General features: G+C 44.4%; 1 protein-coding gene across 1 annotated transcript; it reads right to left on the reverse strand.

Moving 5' to 3' along the window:
* Positions 1–269: 269 nt before the first annotated feature.
* Positions 270–12,984, reverse strand: LOC139693293 (uncharacterized). The gene is made up of 5 exons (XM_071591406.1): positions 12,981–12,984; positions 12,646–12,899; positions 10,178–10,328; positions 9,551–9,798; positions 270–605 (listed from the first exon to the last, which is right to left on the reverse strand). The coding sequence occupies exons 1-5, from the start codon at positions 12,982–12,984 to the stop codon at positions 270–272; spliced, it is 993 nt and encodes a 330-aa protein (XP_071447507.1).
* Between the last annotated feature and the right edge of the window lie 2,732 nt (positions 12,985–15,716).

Genomic DNA, 15,716 nt, shown 5'->3' on the forward strand with positions numbered 1-15,716 from the left:
AGTATTCAATGGCTTTATATCTGCCAAGTTTATGGTAGAGTATTGATAATTTTCCTTAATGGAAATCATTTAACGAATTAATAGGAATGTAGAACAAGGTGCAATTTATATTACTCCATATCAGTACATTCTCCACCCAAGCACACAAGAAGGGACCAATGTTACCAACGGGGGTCTTTGGTCATGGCTTTAGATGACAATTAATCGACCCCTCTCCTTCGAAGGGGGCGTAATCTCCTTTTGCCACGAGATGCATTCCATTCGCGTCGTCAACAGTTGTAGATCTTCTCGTTCTCCTGCACCGAGTAGTGACTCTTGTCGATGACTTGGTACGCATACGTCTTGTAGTGCATGACCCGGTCCCTCCGGGCCCTGCGCGTGTCATCGTAGATGGCCCGGACGACGGGGTCCGGGGCCTCCAGACCGGTCCTGGTGGCCAGGTCCTCGTAGTATTCCCACTGCATCCAGTCGAGCAGGTGAGCGTGCCTCTTCGGCATATTCAGACCCACCACGCGCCGCCGGAAGTCCCGCTCGCTGTCCATCACCATCTCCTCACGAGATGGCAAGGCCACCGAGCCATCCAGCATGCCCAGGAAGAAGCGGACCTGTCGGTGATATTGCCGTCATCCGCCTTGCCTTTGAATCCACCACCGGGACCGTTGATCCCGCTGGTGGAGTCATGGTGAGGCAATGGGATTGCCTACGCGATAATATTGAACGTTGAAATCGGTTGAATTAACATTGTTTATTCTTCCGCCATGTTTTGAAATATGCGTGAGATACTTATTCACGTGACCGAGAAAAAGGTCCCAAATAATGAAGGTGTTATTTTGGGCGTAGATTGCTGTTTAATATTACAAAAAGATATTTTACAATTGCACGGTCTAGTCGCGGTGAGGATGTAGTTGGAGCAAAGAGCACAATGGCACGGGACGGAGAGGTTGCGGGGGTTAGCTCCGGCTGGGGGAGAGGGAGTGTTGGTAGAGAGCGGCTGAGAAGGGTGGGGACTGGTGTCGCGGGGAGTTTCGAGAAGAGGGCTGTGCGTCGAGGGGTGGACGGGGGGAGGAGGATGAGTGGGGGCGGAGGGTTTTTTGAGAGAAGCCATGCATCGCGTTAACAAACTCGAGGCTTCGTTCTTCAAGATCATAGCGTTAAAAATTTGCAATAAATGTTGTCTCAATTGGAAATTTCCATTAACTTTCATTTTTAATAGTTTCACATGAAGAAAAGTATTGTCCAGAAATGTTTACCAGAGATTAAATCAGATATCTTTGGTGGCGGTAAATCAAACATGGTATTAATAAAAAGCATCGGGGTCAATTTTTTCCCGGCGTAACTGTACGTCGCAGCACCTGCGCATCGCGTAGCCTCGGTAATTGAGGGGGTTTGACCTTGAATAAGCACCAATCGCCTGCGAGTGTTCGTTTATTTTGTTTGTGGTGGAGCCCTGTTGAGTGACTCGGTGTAAGCACAAAATGCAGTGAACGATTGAACAACGGTAAGCTATCAAATTTTGTATTGGACGGGGGAAATCGGGCACGGAGGCGTTGGGTATTATTCGTCGAGTGTTCAAGGATGAAATCATCTCACAAACTCTAGTTTTTAAGTGGCAAAAGTTATTCAAAGATGGCCGAGAAAGTATGGAGGACGAGCCCCAAGCTGGACTGCCGTCAACGTCACGAACCGACGACAACGTGTGACCTGTGCAGGAAGTGCTGAATTCAGACCATCGGTTAAGTTTGCGTATGATTGCAAATATAATTTTGGCAATGATTAGATGACAGTTCACACCATTATCACTGAAAATTTGGCGATGCGAAAGATCTGCACTAACCTCTTCTCGGAGGTCTTGACGAACGACCAAGGGTAGAGTCGAGTGTTTGCTTGCGAAGAGCTTCTGCAATGACATCGCGAAGATTCCCCAACCCTCTTACAGAATTAAAATCCTCCCTCAAAGGAAATCGCCATGGGACCCTAAGTCTTGTCAAAGAAGCTTGCACGTGAAACCTTAAGGACCTTCCGGAATTTGCCTACCAGGGAGCCTATGGGTAATAGAAAATCCGCTGGAAAAAGTGTGTCGGCGCTCAAGGGATGTACTCTGAAGAATTTTGAGGCATACGAAGTCTGTTCAAAAGGTGCTAAACATATCGATTTGCTCGTGCAATGCGATTTTTACCTATGATTTGGGCATGACACGGGTCGCCGCGAAATTCGTACCAAAATTGCTCAATTTCGACCAAAAACAGCAACGCATTAATAACGCATTGCTAACGAGGTGTTGGCCTCTGTCCGCGACGACCCAAGTTTGCTCCACAGGGTCATAACTAGTGACTAATCATTGGCTTAATGGTTATGATGTGGAAACTAAAGCTCAATCATCCCTATGGAAGCTGCAGCACGAGCCAAGACCGAAAAAAGCGCGCCAAGTTTGGTCAAATGTGAAAGTTTTGTTTACAGTTTTCTTCGATCACAGGGGCATGGTTCATAATGAGGTCTTGCCACAGGGTAGAATGGCAAATAAGGAATATTACCTGCAAGTTATGTGCAATTTGCGCGAAGTAATCCGCCCCAAACGCTTGTATTTGTGGAAGAACAAAAATTGGCTTTTGCACCATGACAACGCCCCTGCTCACAGATCATTACTTGTGCGCGAATATTTGTCCACAAACAACACACTAATGATGCCGTAGCCACCGTATTCCCCATATCTGGTCCCCATTGGCTTTTTCTTGTTCCAGAAACTGAAGAGGCCCATAAAAGGACGAACCTACGCTACGATTGACGAGATAAAGACTGCATCGAAGGAGGAGCAGAACAAGATCACTAAAAATGATGTTTTGAAGTGCTTCGGGGACTGGAAAAAACGTTGGCACAAGTTGTATAATATCAAATGGGGATTACTTTGAAGGGGACAAAATAGATATTCATGGATAAATAAATAATTTTTGAAAAAACAGAAAGTCGTGATACTTTTTAAACAGGCCTCGTAGTAGCAATATCTGAAATAAATCTATTTTACAGAACCTTTTCAAGACATACCTTTCAAAATTAATATTAAACCTGACTTCATAATATAAATACACTATTACGCACGGAACCTTAATCAATAAAGTCACGTAAATTAAATATTTAAAAAAATACATTTTGATGAGTGTATTACAGATCAGTGTAACTGCATGAACACCTGCGATGCACAACGCCCTAGAAGCCTGCGCGGTGTGGAGGGTGTTTGGGGAACAGATTGGCATGCACAATTATGAGTTCAAGCGTGCAAACAGCAATTAATTACTCATATACACAAACACTCGATCTCACACACACACACACACAGTTGAATGTGTATGAAATCAATAAAATTACAAAACCCAGGAGAAGATAAGCATTCAATAATTTAGTCTTTTATTACAATGAGGTAAAGTTATGTCTGTGTGTACAATATGTTCTTTTGCGTGTATATGTCGGTGCTTTTGTATATGGTCCAATGTGCGTGATCAGGAATGCACGAGAGAACTATTAGTTGTGCTGGTATATCGGTGCCCTAGCACACCCTCCACCCCCCCCCCCCCGCACACCACACGCCCTGGCGACGGTTTGCAAGATATAGTATACTTATACCGGGAGAGTTCTAAAAGTTATGTAATAAAATTTCCCGCACCGCTCCTATTGGTCGTAGTGGGCACAAACAACTTGGAGTAGGTGGGGGGGGGGGACGCCAAGCTGAGACCGCGAAACCGGTCTCAGTGATCTCCAGGCTGTGGAAGCGGCAGGACGTCAGTTATTGTAAACCTCTGACCGTGTCACGAAAGACCAACCGAGTGGAAATTTCATGTTAACTTTTACAACGTACTGAAAAAGAACCTCATTATTTAGACGACGCCATCACCGGTGATGAAACCTGGGTTTTCAAATACGACCCAGAAACAAAACGCCAAAGCTCTGAGTGGCACTCCGACCAGTCCTCCGAGCCCAAAAAGCAAGGATGAGCAAATCAAAAGTGAAAAAAATGCTCATTGTCTTTTTCGACAGTAAAGGAGTGGTCCATAAGGAGTTTGTTCCTCAGGGATAGACAGTTAGTGCTGCTTACGAGTACTACGTGGATGTACTGAAAATACTCCGAAAAAGGGTCATCAGGACGATTTATGCCTGTAAATTATACATGATACAATAATTGGTTTGATCGACATAATAATCTAGTTTTGGTCTTTCAGTAAATATACTACACGTGTATCAAGTGCTTGGGTTCGACAATGGCATGATTGCATGTTGCAAGATGTAAAACTGAGTTATTGAATATGTCTGCGATGGTGTCCATCTTCCTCATTTTACCCCGGTGGTCGAGTCTTCCAAACTAATTTGGGGTCATAGTAATTTCCTCTGCATCCGAAAGAAACTGATGTCCTGTATCCATCCAAGAGTCTTAAGTCTTGCCTTCACTTTTCGTTAATAAATACACACCCAAAATCATTACTCTGAGTTTCCAGTCACGCTTAATTGTTTGTTGTGAATCTGGAGGTTTGTCTTTTAATCTTTCACATTTCCTTAACTAACTTTTTTACGACGCATCTCAAATAATTGTCGCGTATTCCAATTAAGGCCCGACTTAAATGTAGAATATCTCAAAAGTAGGCGAAAAAACCGATACAGAGCACTTTGATTGGCGAGGGGCTGTGGAAGTCGTTCTGAGATACTTAATATGATGCCATTTGTTTTAGTGGCAGTGTTCGACCACGGTATGGTCATTCTCGGGTAAAATTATTTCGGAGTGTATTCAGCCCTAGCCACACACCTTAGCAGTGACTTGGATAGTGCATAAATAACATTGAAAAAAACATTTACGCCCTGTGTATGTTTTCTTTTGTTCCAAAATTTCATCTGACGGTTTTCTTATATCTCTGGACACCATTGTTCAAATAATCTAACGCTGCTGCTGACATGGAAGTCCGTATTGTATTACAGGCAGAGGAGGGGCCTTATAGCGCTTCCCTGAAGCACTCCTGCAGTTACGCACTATGCCGTCATACGAGACGGACGTCGACGAGTTTAGTTCATAAGAGGCGGTTGTGCCTCACGTACCTCCGCCTTTTATGAAATGAAAACGTTGCTATCTTTTATTTACAGTTAGATAAGATGCCCTAAATCCAGTTTATCATTTCCTTATTAGTACCATAATACCTCAGCTTGCTTACTCATTTCTCGTTGAAGTTCTTGTCGGTCGACTTCCTTGAAATATACAAATGCAGCATACACCTGGGTATTCCCTTCTTCAATTTTGGGATGTCATGAATAAAACTACCTAAATGTGTTTCCCGTAGTTAATTTTTTCTAGAATTTCTAACGATCCATCTCCACTTTGTCGATGGCGGTTTTAAAAGGGGATAAATATGGTGCGGTGGCTACCGTACTGGCCCGGGTTCGAATCCTAGAGACGCCAGATATTTTTCAGTGGTATCCCGATTCCAAATTGAGGTGCTATTTGGAGGACACTTTGAATGAGTACGCCGTCCGACGAATGGGACGTTAAGCTGCGGACCCCTTGGCGCCTTTAGTTAAGCGTAGCATATGCCGGCGCCGGGTTTCTCTCCACCCTTCATTCTTTCCTGTCCATCCCTAATGGTGCCAATGTCCTCAGCTGTCGGTTGCCTTTCCTAAATACTACTACTACGGTTTTAAAACGGTCGTCCATTCAGCATTCTTTCCTCTTTGTGTTGATCAATAAGCATTTTCGATACCCACCTTGTACACAATTTGTAACATCCGTGGCAATCGTGTGGATAGTGTCGCGTCCAACAAGAGGAAATTTATTCGTCAGAGTACTGATCGTCAATCCTCAATCAGATCGCCGTTATTAATCCTCTCATTGAATGATTTCATCGGTATGGATTACTGAGTCTACCACTCCGCTCTTTACCATGCGCATTTATGCAGTCACTTTAGAAGTCTCGGCAGCATGGTCCAACCCTTCCTTCACTCATCACCGCAGTTCCATAAAGTAGGCACGACTTCCGACGAATTTTGGCAGCTGATGATCGCCCACACAAATCGAATAACAGCACGCACTTCGCAACTGGCGGGAGCAAGGAATTTCTCGGACATTGTCATCTGCATTCACCAATAGGCAAACGACTACCGAATATGCACTGGAAACATCTTCTATGCCTCCTTTGGATTTCTCCCTACAATCCTCTCTTCTCCCAGACCATGCCTATTACTACCAAATCTGTTTTCCATTCGGTCCATTTGAGCTTCTCCATCCTGTCCTGCTGCTGTCGGTTTTCCTTTTCAAGGGTTTCGTGAGATGATGACCGCGGAAGCCTTGCCTCCCCCGCTGCCGGGCACGACACACGGCCGATTGGGCCGAGTCCCGTAGTTGCCAGGACTCAAAATCCCTGTATTATCCATCATTTAAATCTCGGGAATGATAATGGAGGTGGTTTCCCGTTGCCTTCCTCAATAGTGTTTTTAACGTGACACCATCACTTACTGGCCGCCCCACGGGGGTCAGACGCCATTGCAGCCGCCTCACTGAGGAACAGACGCTGCGTGGACTACCTTTCGTCTGGCTCCTAACCTTCGACCTATCTAGCATGGGTGACCTTGCCAAGAGCAATTGTTATTACTCCCGCCAGCACAGCTCTAGAGGTCATCGGAACGCAAAAGCCCTTCCACCACGTCAAGATTGTAGTCCCTAGGCTGATTCATATACATACGTATTTCAAATAAGTTGCAATTCTCTTCATTCGTTTACTCCTGTATCCCAAACTATCTCAATTAGCGTTACACTCTCACTCTACGCGGCTAAATGGCTTCCCAAAATCCGCCAAGCCCACAAATACTTCCTTATTATGTTCAATATTCGTGCTTCTACTAATATTCTCGTTACTGCAAATGGTGTAGAATTTCCTCTCCCTTTTCTAAACAAAAACTGAACATCTCTAAGTCATTATTTGTATTATATTGCGACTGTCTATTGAGGATTCTCAGGAACACCTTTGCTGCATGTTAAATCAAACTTATCTTACTGTAGTCCTCACGTGCAGATGCTGTATTCTTGTCAGGCATGAATTTCATAGTCGATCCAAGGAAAGCCTTTCTTTAAACTCCTTTCTCATTAATATATTGAATCACCCCATAAAATCTCTACCAACTCCTTAAATTTTGGTTTTACTCTCGGGGATGTTACCCTTTTCTCTCTCGACGTTTGGTACTCCTAGACCCAAGCTATCCTTGTCCACGTCGCAATCTAAAGCTAACCTAATCCCTTTACTTTTGCTATAATAATATTTGGCGTATTCCATTCATTTTCCACGAATATCCGTAACTTATTTTCCTACCTTGTCTCTCATGGCGGGTACATTTTTTTCCTGGCTCCTTCCTAAGCATTTCTTCGGTTGACCTCATTTAATATTTAATTGAGTTTTAATTTTTTTGTCAATTTCCTTGTACGGTTCCTACATCACGCTTCCTTAGCCCTTGAGCCAGCATTTATTCTATTTCTAGAAATGTTCTCTATAGACAACCAATGTTACCCACAGCTAATAAGCTTGTAATTGAGCATTAACTATTTTCATCTTCCTGCACGGTATCTGCATGCACGCGGCATCTTCATACTTGGTACATTTTAAAATTAAGGCATGCATTTTCCATGCCTTAGCACCCCCCGCTATACCCCCTTGCGGCAGTTTGGAAGTTATTGTATAGATGTAAGAGTTTCTTCATTAATTTTATTATTTATCCCACTGTATATTCTTCTCCATTGAGCCTAAACTGCATCTGTTCCCGAGAAGATGTGTGCGTCGAAGGCATTGTTCTTACGTAGCATTGATGCCTCCAATTGCGCCTTCGATAGTGTTGGAATCGTTCGTTTATTTTTATCGAATTAATTATTTCTCCGGGAAAATCGGTTGTCATGTCTCCATCGTCATTGTCTACGCCTAAGCCTTATTCTCCACCCTCCCTCCTCCCCGTTCCATCCCACCAACCCCCGCCACCACCCCTATCTAAAGTGTTTCATTCCCAAAGAGTATTCCCAAATATTTCTTCTGGTTGACCACTTCTCCTACTTCCTGTTTGCGATTACTAGTGAATAATATCACCCCTAGTTTGCTTTGGTTCCCTTTTATCTCCGCCTTTATAATATCTCTTCCCTGTTCTGACCAGTTTCCTATTCGAACTTGAACCACTTCGCCTTGAATTTCCTCTCCACACACCATATACATGGTCTGTCCCAAAAGTAGTAGAACTGAGCCGATTAAAAAATATTATTGCCAGAATTGATACATTCACTCAAAAGTATTTGAATTAGCACCCTTGTGCGTCCACACACCGCTGCCACCGGGTTTTCCATACCTCGTAAGCCTTGAGGAAAGTGGTGCCCGGAATGCTGCTAAGCTCCTTCGTCACGGCCTGTTGCCACGCTTCCACTGAGCCGTAGTGAGGTCCTTTCAGCATAGATTTGAGGCGGGGGAAGAGGAAGAAGTCTGGGCGGGCGTTGTCTAAAAAAGTTGGATCCTCACTCACATGGTCGAGAAACTCATAGCAGATCCGCAAGCAAGTTTCCTTTTGTTCGTCCGAGAGTACTCGCGGCACCAACTTCGCACACACCTTTCTCATGCCCATGTTTTCGGTCACAAGTCGATGTACATCACTTTAAGGGATGCCAAGTTCATCAGAATACATGGAACCACTTCATCTGCGATCATTGTTTAACAAAGCCTTCACTCTTGCAAAATTTTCGTCACTTTTTGAGGTCGAAGGGCGTCTTGAACGTTCGTCGTCTTCAACATCTTCTCTGGCCTCTCGAAACAACTTTTGCCAATAAAAAATACCCGGTCAACCCATGGCGTTATCATCATAAGCTGCTTTGAGCATATGCCATGAGTTTCTTTCCCGTTTTTTCCTAGTTTTACGCAAAATTTAATGGCGTAGCGGTGTTCCAATAACCGGTTCATGACGGAGCGTAACGAGGTCACGTTATGGAGGCTTCGCAAACGAACGATCCGCACTCTACAAAGGTTGGAAGTCAACCGCCACCGGCTTCCAGCCTTTCCCGGGACTCCCCTCCTTCGATCCCCGCCAGAGGAGCCGCCGCCTATCCGGGAAAATATAAGTCCTACTGCTTTTGGGACCGACCATGTATATATTACTCTATATCAATGGTATCAATAGTGTTAGTGTTTCTCCGCACCTCACCTCTTGCAACCTTAACATACTTTCTCTTGTGCTCTCCCGATGTTTTCTAACATCCAGGCACTTAGAATCATTCGACTATCCTAAGTTCACCCTCGATAATTTGCAGCCTTTTTTAAATACCTTCTTTGGTGCGATTGACTTTTTTCGAGAACATGATCAAGTTGATATTTGTGTAGAGGTGTAATGATTGTGATGGTACATGCATGAGTGGTGACCTAACACCCCCCACCATACGCCGTTTCGGTGATTTGCGGGTTATTGTGTAACCTGGATGTAGATTCGTCGCCCTTAGTTCTTTTACATTTGGAGAGTCACCCGTGGAAGTTCTGGGGCTCGATCGAGACGCTTTCATCCCACTGACCTGGTAGTCGAAGAGCACGAACGGGAGCATGAGCATCGGGATGCCCACGAAGCACATGGAGGGGTGATCGATGTTCACCAGGTGTTTGTAAAGGGGCATCACCCGGTTGTCCTCCACGTGGATTCCACACTCGTCACTCAGGAACGGGAAGTGGAAGACGTACCCTGGGGGCAGAGAGACGAATGGGGGTAAAGGGTGGGGGGGGGCGTTAGAGCTGAGGCAGACGCCGAGAGCTGTCACGTTAAACTCTGCAAAGTCACCATCAAGAGGAAAAAAACTTACTCCTTATTTTCTGTCTTTATTAACGATAGCTCTGTTTAGCCACAAAAATTCGCAAATGCAAACGTTATCACTCCAAAGCGGATGGAACAATAACAAACAAAACGACTTGAAAATCACCAGCAAGTCAAAACCATCCACTTCTGAATTAAAATGAAACTGATCGAATGAAATTTAATAGAATGTTTGGTACTACTGGAGATTGCATTAGACTATAGTAACTTTTCCTCTGGTATGTTGAGCCTGCCAGCCAATGTTATGTTCGTGCAATCAGCGGCAGTCATCCATTCCCAGCGATACATTTCATGGAATCAAGTCCGAGGGATCTCTTTGGTGGTGCGTGCTTACCGGTGCAGTAGATCAAGGCGTCAGCTTCGCAGCTGGACCCGTCCTCGAAGCGAAACCCGGTCTCGAAGGCGGAGACCACGTTGGGTGTCTCCTTTACGTTGCCAGGCAAAGCGGACGAGATCACTGGAGGCGTGCGGTGACTGACGATCACCTACGAGTGCGTGCGAGATACGTAGCAGTCAGTGGATAGGGAACACGGGGCAATGGGGATTCCTGGCATGACGGTTCCAACGCGGTTCCATCATACACTTGATTATCAATGGATTTTAAAAGAATTGTTCCGCGATTTTGACTCTTTTTGGGAGGAGTCTGCATTGATTTGAACGACTGATAATCATCCGTCAGCCGGAGAGTTTCTCCGACCGTCGCACTCAACACATTTAGAACAGAGAACTTGGCCCAAGTCGCCATATTTCTTAGATACGCTTCTTTTCTGGACATTTCCACCATCCACTAGTAAACGGAAGCAAGCGACAGATAGGCCAGCTTCCGTGAAAGTCATATGCATTTGTAAATTGACATTAATGATTACCGAATCATTTTGAACTCTGATCATGCATTTTTAATGTTTATATTTGTACAGCACCGATGATAATACTTTGATGCTTAGTAGCAGTATTTAAGGGTGGCGACGGACATCTGAGGTCATTTGCGCCATAGGGGATGGACAGGAAAGGATGGGGGGTGGAGAGAAACCCGGCGTCGGCATTAGCCTACTCCTAACGAAAGGCGCCAAGGGGTCCGCAGTTTATCGTCCCATCCGACGGACGGCGTACTCACTCAAAGTGCTCTCCACAAAGCACCTCAAGTAGGGATCGGGATACCACTGAGAAATATTCGAACCCTCTGGGTGAGAAGCCAGTACGATATTCACCGCACCATCTCGATCTTCGTTTGATACTTAAGTAAAAATCGTAGACAGCTTGTTCATATCAATCTATTTTATTCAAAGATTCAAGAGAAATGGAAAAAAATGCATTGAGTACCGCTGTGGTAAAGGTATTGGGACTGCAAATTTAAACCATAAACAAAGTAATCAACCCGAAGGTCGGTTTAGTAGGTGATGGTAGAGATCACCAAGTACTAAGCCCTATGCGGCGTGTGAAAATTCACACATCAGGGTAGGGGGGCCAGTTCCTTTCCCTGTGCCGGTTATGGTTTCCCAGGAAGACCTGGTACCCGAAAAATCACTTTAGCTTGGGTGTAACTGCAGGTGCCCGGGAATCGAACCCGGGACCCTCCGGTCAGCAGTCCAACGCTCTACCCACTGGACTACCGCAACCCACCAAATTTAAACATTGGAAGAAAATATGGTGCAATTGGGAACAGCTTAGGACTGATCATACCTCATTGTGAGTGTCAAAAAGGCCATTATAGAAATTGAAATCAAATAATGCTGTGGAGCGGATGAGGGTAATGAGATCATTAATCAGAGAATAATTAGCTTTGCTCAAATGCATGCACTTTCCCAAGTCCCGTGTGTTTTGTTGTCAAAACCCTTCTCGCACGTCCGCATGAGACTGCCATTAAAGAATGTACTGCTCTTAACAGTTTTTCTTGCTCTGCTATGTCTGCTTTCAAGTTTCTCCTTCCATCCCTCGTCTCTCTCTGTGGGGGGCACACCTCCGCTGCCCGCTGCGGTGTGTCATATTCCCTACCCGTGTCCTTAGGGAGGAGACCGTTTCATGTTGCATGCCCTTGTGGTAGAGTAATTTCGCCTTCTTACTTTTCAATTCTAATTTGCACGTTATTGGATAAATATTTACTACATTTTAAGGTGCATGTGATGTTAGTTGATGGTATATGTATTTGCATGAGTGTAAGTCAAAAAGGTTGTTGCATGAATGTATACGCCACTATGGGTGTAGGTTTGCATGAATGTGTTGATTTTGCATGTGGTTTTGTTCTCTTTTCCGGTTGGGGACCAAACGCCTCCCGCCATACGCCCTTACTGTGGCTTGCGGGGCATTATGCAAATGTAGATTAGTAGATAGGAACGTAATAGTACATTTATGGTGCTTGTTTAGTAGGTTTTGAGAAGATTTCCGATTGTGTTCTCCGATAGAGTTTGTCATTTGTCTCCAAGGAAACCATGATCGTGCAAAATAAAAAATTTGGTGGATCTGAGAAGTTAGTTTTCCCTTATTTGCCTTAAATAGGAGTAGATTGGAGGGATTCTGGGTGAGCTGGGAAGAGTCTGGGTGAGCGGTGCTAGGAAGAGGGGTAATAAAGGGGTGTCCATTATGTGCCGTCCTGTTCAACTTATCGTATGTGTAGAAGACATTAAAAACATGAAATTAACTGGATTTTGGTAGAAATCCGTTGGGAAAATAAAGGAATTCGAATTTCGGAGCCTTGTTCAAACTCTTCCAAGGGGGCGGGTGATGGAGAAGGTCGGGCGAGACAGGGCATCGTCGCCGTTCCTCGAGGAAACACCCCGCGCCCCTGCTGTGGGGTTGACCTCTGACCTGTTTGGCGACACTGCAGATCTCCAGGGCGATGTCCAATCCGGATGAAGATGCGCCCCACACGAGGACGGTGCGCCCCGCGAAAGGATCCTTCCGGCGGAACTCGCGGCTGTGGATGACGGTGCCCTGGAACGCCTCGATGCCCGTCACGTGGGGGACGTGCGGCTCGCTGTAGTGCCTGCGGGTGAGGGCCGCGGTCAGCCACGGTGTCACGTGTTTCGCGTTCGATATTTCTGAGCACTGCTGGTCATTATCTGATCGTAACCATTTCACAAATATTTAATTATTCACTTCGGAGAGGCGTATCAGGGTGCTGCTGATTTCTCCGGCCGTACCCATTATTGGCGTGTCGGGAGGAAATATTGAGAATTAATAGAAGACGCAACAACCCTTTGATAATTTCATTGACTATCTTGAAAAAGGAAAAACTATCAACGGCGAGTATTATGCGAACTTATTGCAACGTTTGAGCGAAGAAATCAAGCAAAAGCGGCCGCCTATGGCTAAGAAGAGAGTTCTTATTATTATAAGGGTATCGAACTTATTGAAAATCGCTGGGAAAGGTGTATGGAAGTGAAAGGAGATTATGTTGAAAAATAAATACAATTTTTCCAAAATGTTTTTTGTTTTCTTTGTTGGGTCAGGTACTTCTGCGGTTAGAAGGACATATTGTAATCGTTATTATGAGTTTTTCCTCCACACAAATTTTCCCCATCTTTTGATTTCAACTTCAGTTGCATTAAGTTCATTGATTTGGATCTCGAATGTTTTCAATTCTGCACCCCTGTCTTGATGCATCTACATCAATACCCCGTGAGTCACCAAAAAGGTGTTTGGTATGGTTTAGAGCACCACGAGGAAAGGGTAAGGGATGAGGGGGTTAGGGTTTTTCAAACGGATGGGGGAAGGTGGGAACACCTGCAATATTTATATATATATATATATATATATATATATATATATATATATATATATATGTGTGTGTGTGTGTGTGTGTGTGTGTGTGTGTGTGTGTGTGTGTGTGTGTGTGTGTGTGTGTGTGTGTGTATGTATATATATTATTATTATTAGGTAATCTACCGGTTAAGGTAGGTTTTTGGATGGACGTAATTACTAATTAAATAATTTGTGACCCCTAGCAAAACACAACATCCTACTTTAAATCAGGTCCCTCTTCAGCTCTGAGTACTTTCTTCCTCCCTTCATCCCTACCAACATCCCTATCATATTCCTTCCCTTTCCTCGTTTGCCTAACATTCTCCCCTCAATTACAGTCTTCAACATCCCGGTGCCGGTCAAAACCCCCTTCAGCCACTTTTCCTGCCTCCATAGAATTGCTCCCAACAAACCCCTCTCTTCGCCACCATACCAAGTAATTCCTCATTTGTTTTCTTCTCTGTCCATTTCACCTTCTCCATTCTTCTCCACACCAACATTTCAAAAGCCTCCAGTCTTCATTTATCCTTCTGCTTCAATGACCACGTTTCCGCGCCGTACATAGCTACGCTCCATATCAAAGGCTTCACGAGTCTTTTCTTAACATCCTTACTCAACCTCCCCGTCATCAACTCCCTCCTTCTTGTGAAAGCCTCTTTGCCTAGCGCAATTCTTCTCCTTACGTCACTACTACTTTGACCGTGTTGGTCCAAAACACTACCGAGATACGTAAACTGTTCTACCTGCTCCAGTTTTTTCCCTCCTATTTTAGTGTTTAGCTTAGCCTTTTTCTTTCTAGAAAACCGCATAACCTTTGTATTATTTATATCGATTCTCACCCCATACCTGTCACACTGAATTTCCAATTCGCTCAGCAATGCCTGCAGCCCCTTGGCTGACTGGCAAACTAAAGCTTGGTAATCAGCAAACCTAACTGATTTTACGAATTCCCCTCCAACTTTCATTCCTACCTCGAGTTCCTCCAATGCCTCTTCAATCATTTCCTCTGCATACAGGTTGAACAGCAACGGTGTTAATGGGCAACCCCGCCCTGACCTGACTCCCCGTTTCCCACCCGCACCTGAGCAGTCTGAGACAAGTACAGGTTGCGGATTAGCCTACTTTCCCTCCAATCTATTCCTATTTTCTGCAGAATAGTCATTAGTTTTTCACAATTTACTCTATCAAACGCTTTTTCGAAATCTACGAAACAGGCAAATACCTCCTGGTTGTGTTCTATATTCCTCTCGATTAATAATCTCATTACTGCATTGGCATCACGCGTACCTCTCCCCTTCCTAAACCCAAACTGATCATCCCCTAAGTAATCATTTGCCCTACTCTGTATCCTTTCGTTTATGATCCTGAGAACAACTTTAGCTGCGTGGGATATCAAACTAATTTTCCTATAGTCCTCACATGACGTGGCCTTTACCTTTTTCGGAATAGGAACTAAAACTGATCTCACAAAGTCTTCCGGCCAGATTCCTTACTCATAAATACTACGGATCGGCCCATATAGCCTCTTCCTCCTACATTTTCCTAAGCCTTTTAAAAGTTCCACGGGAATTTTATCTACCCCCACGGCCTTATTTAGTTTCATCTCCCTTAATGCCCTTTTTATTTCATTGTCTAGTATGCCTGCACCTAAGCTATCTTTCTCTACGTCATGTTCCTTTTCTATGTCTAACTTTGTTGGTCTAAGCTCTTTACTAAATAGTTTATCTGTATATTCTTCCATCTCTCTTGGATCTTTCCTGCGTCAACTATTACCTTACCCGCCTTATCTCTAGCTGCTATTGTTGATCTCCTTTTTTTACTTCCCGATAACTAATTAACTTTGCTGTACAGCGCACCGATTTCACCCTTCCTCTGCAGACTTTCCAAATCCTCGCACTGCGTCTTCCACCATCCTTCTTTCGCTTTATTAGTTGCCCGCCTCAATTTATTGTTTAATTCTTTGTACTTCATTTTCCCTAATTCTGTATTGACATTCTTCCATTCTCGCCGCTCTTCCATCTTTGTAATCATCTCATCCGCGATCCATGGTTTCGTAGTCCTTTAAGCGTTAACGGTTCCAATAGTGTCTTTTACGGCTTTAGACAACCCTTTCTTGATCCTTTCCCATTTTTCTT

The sequence above is a fragment of the Hetaerina americana genome, unplaced genomic scaffold (genome assembly GCF_022747635.1).
Source record: "Hetaerina americana unplaced genomic scaffold, ioHetAmer1.1.p SCAF_46, whole genome shotgun sequence".
NCBI classification, from domain to species: domain Eukaryota; kingdom Metazoa; phylum Arthropoda; class Insecta; order Odonata; family Calopterygidae; genus Hetaerina; species Hetaerina americana.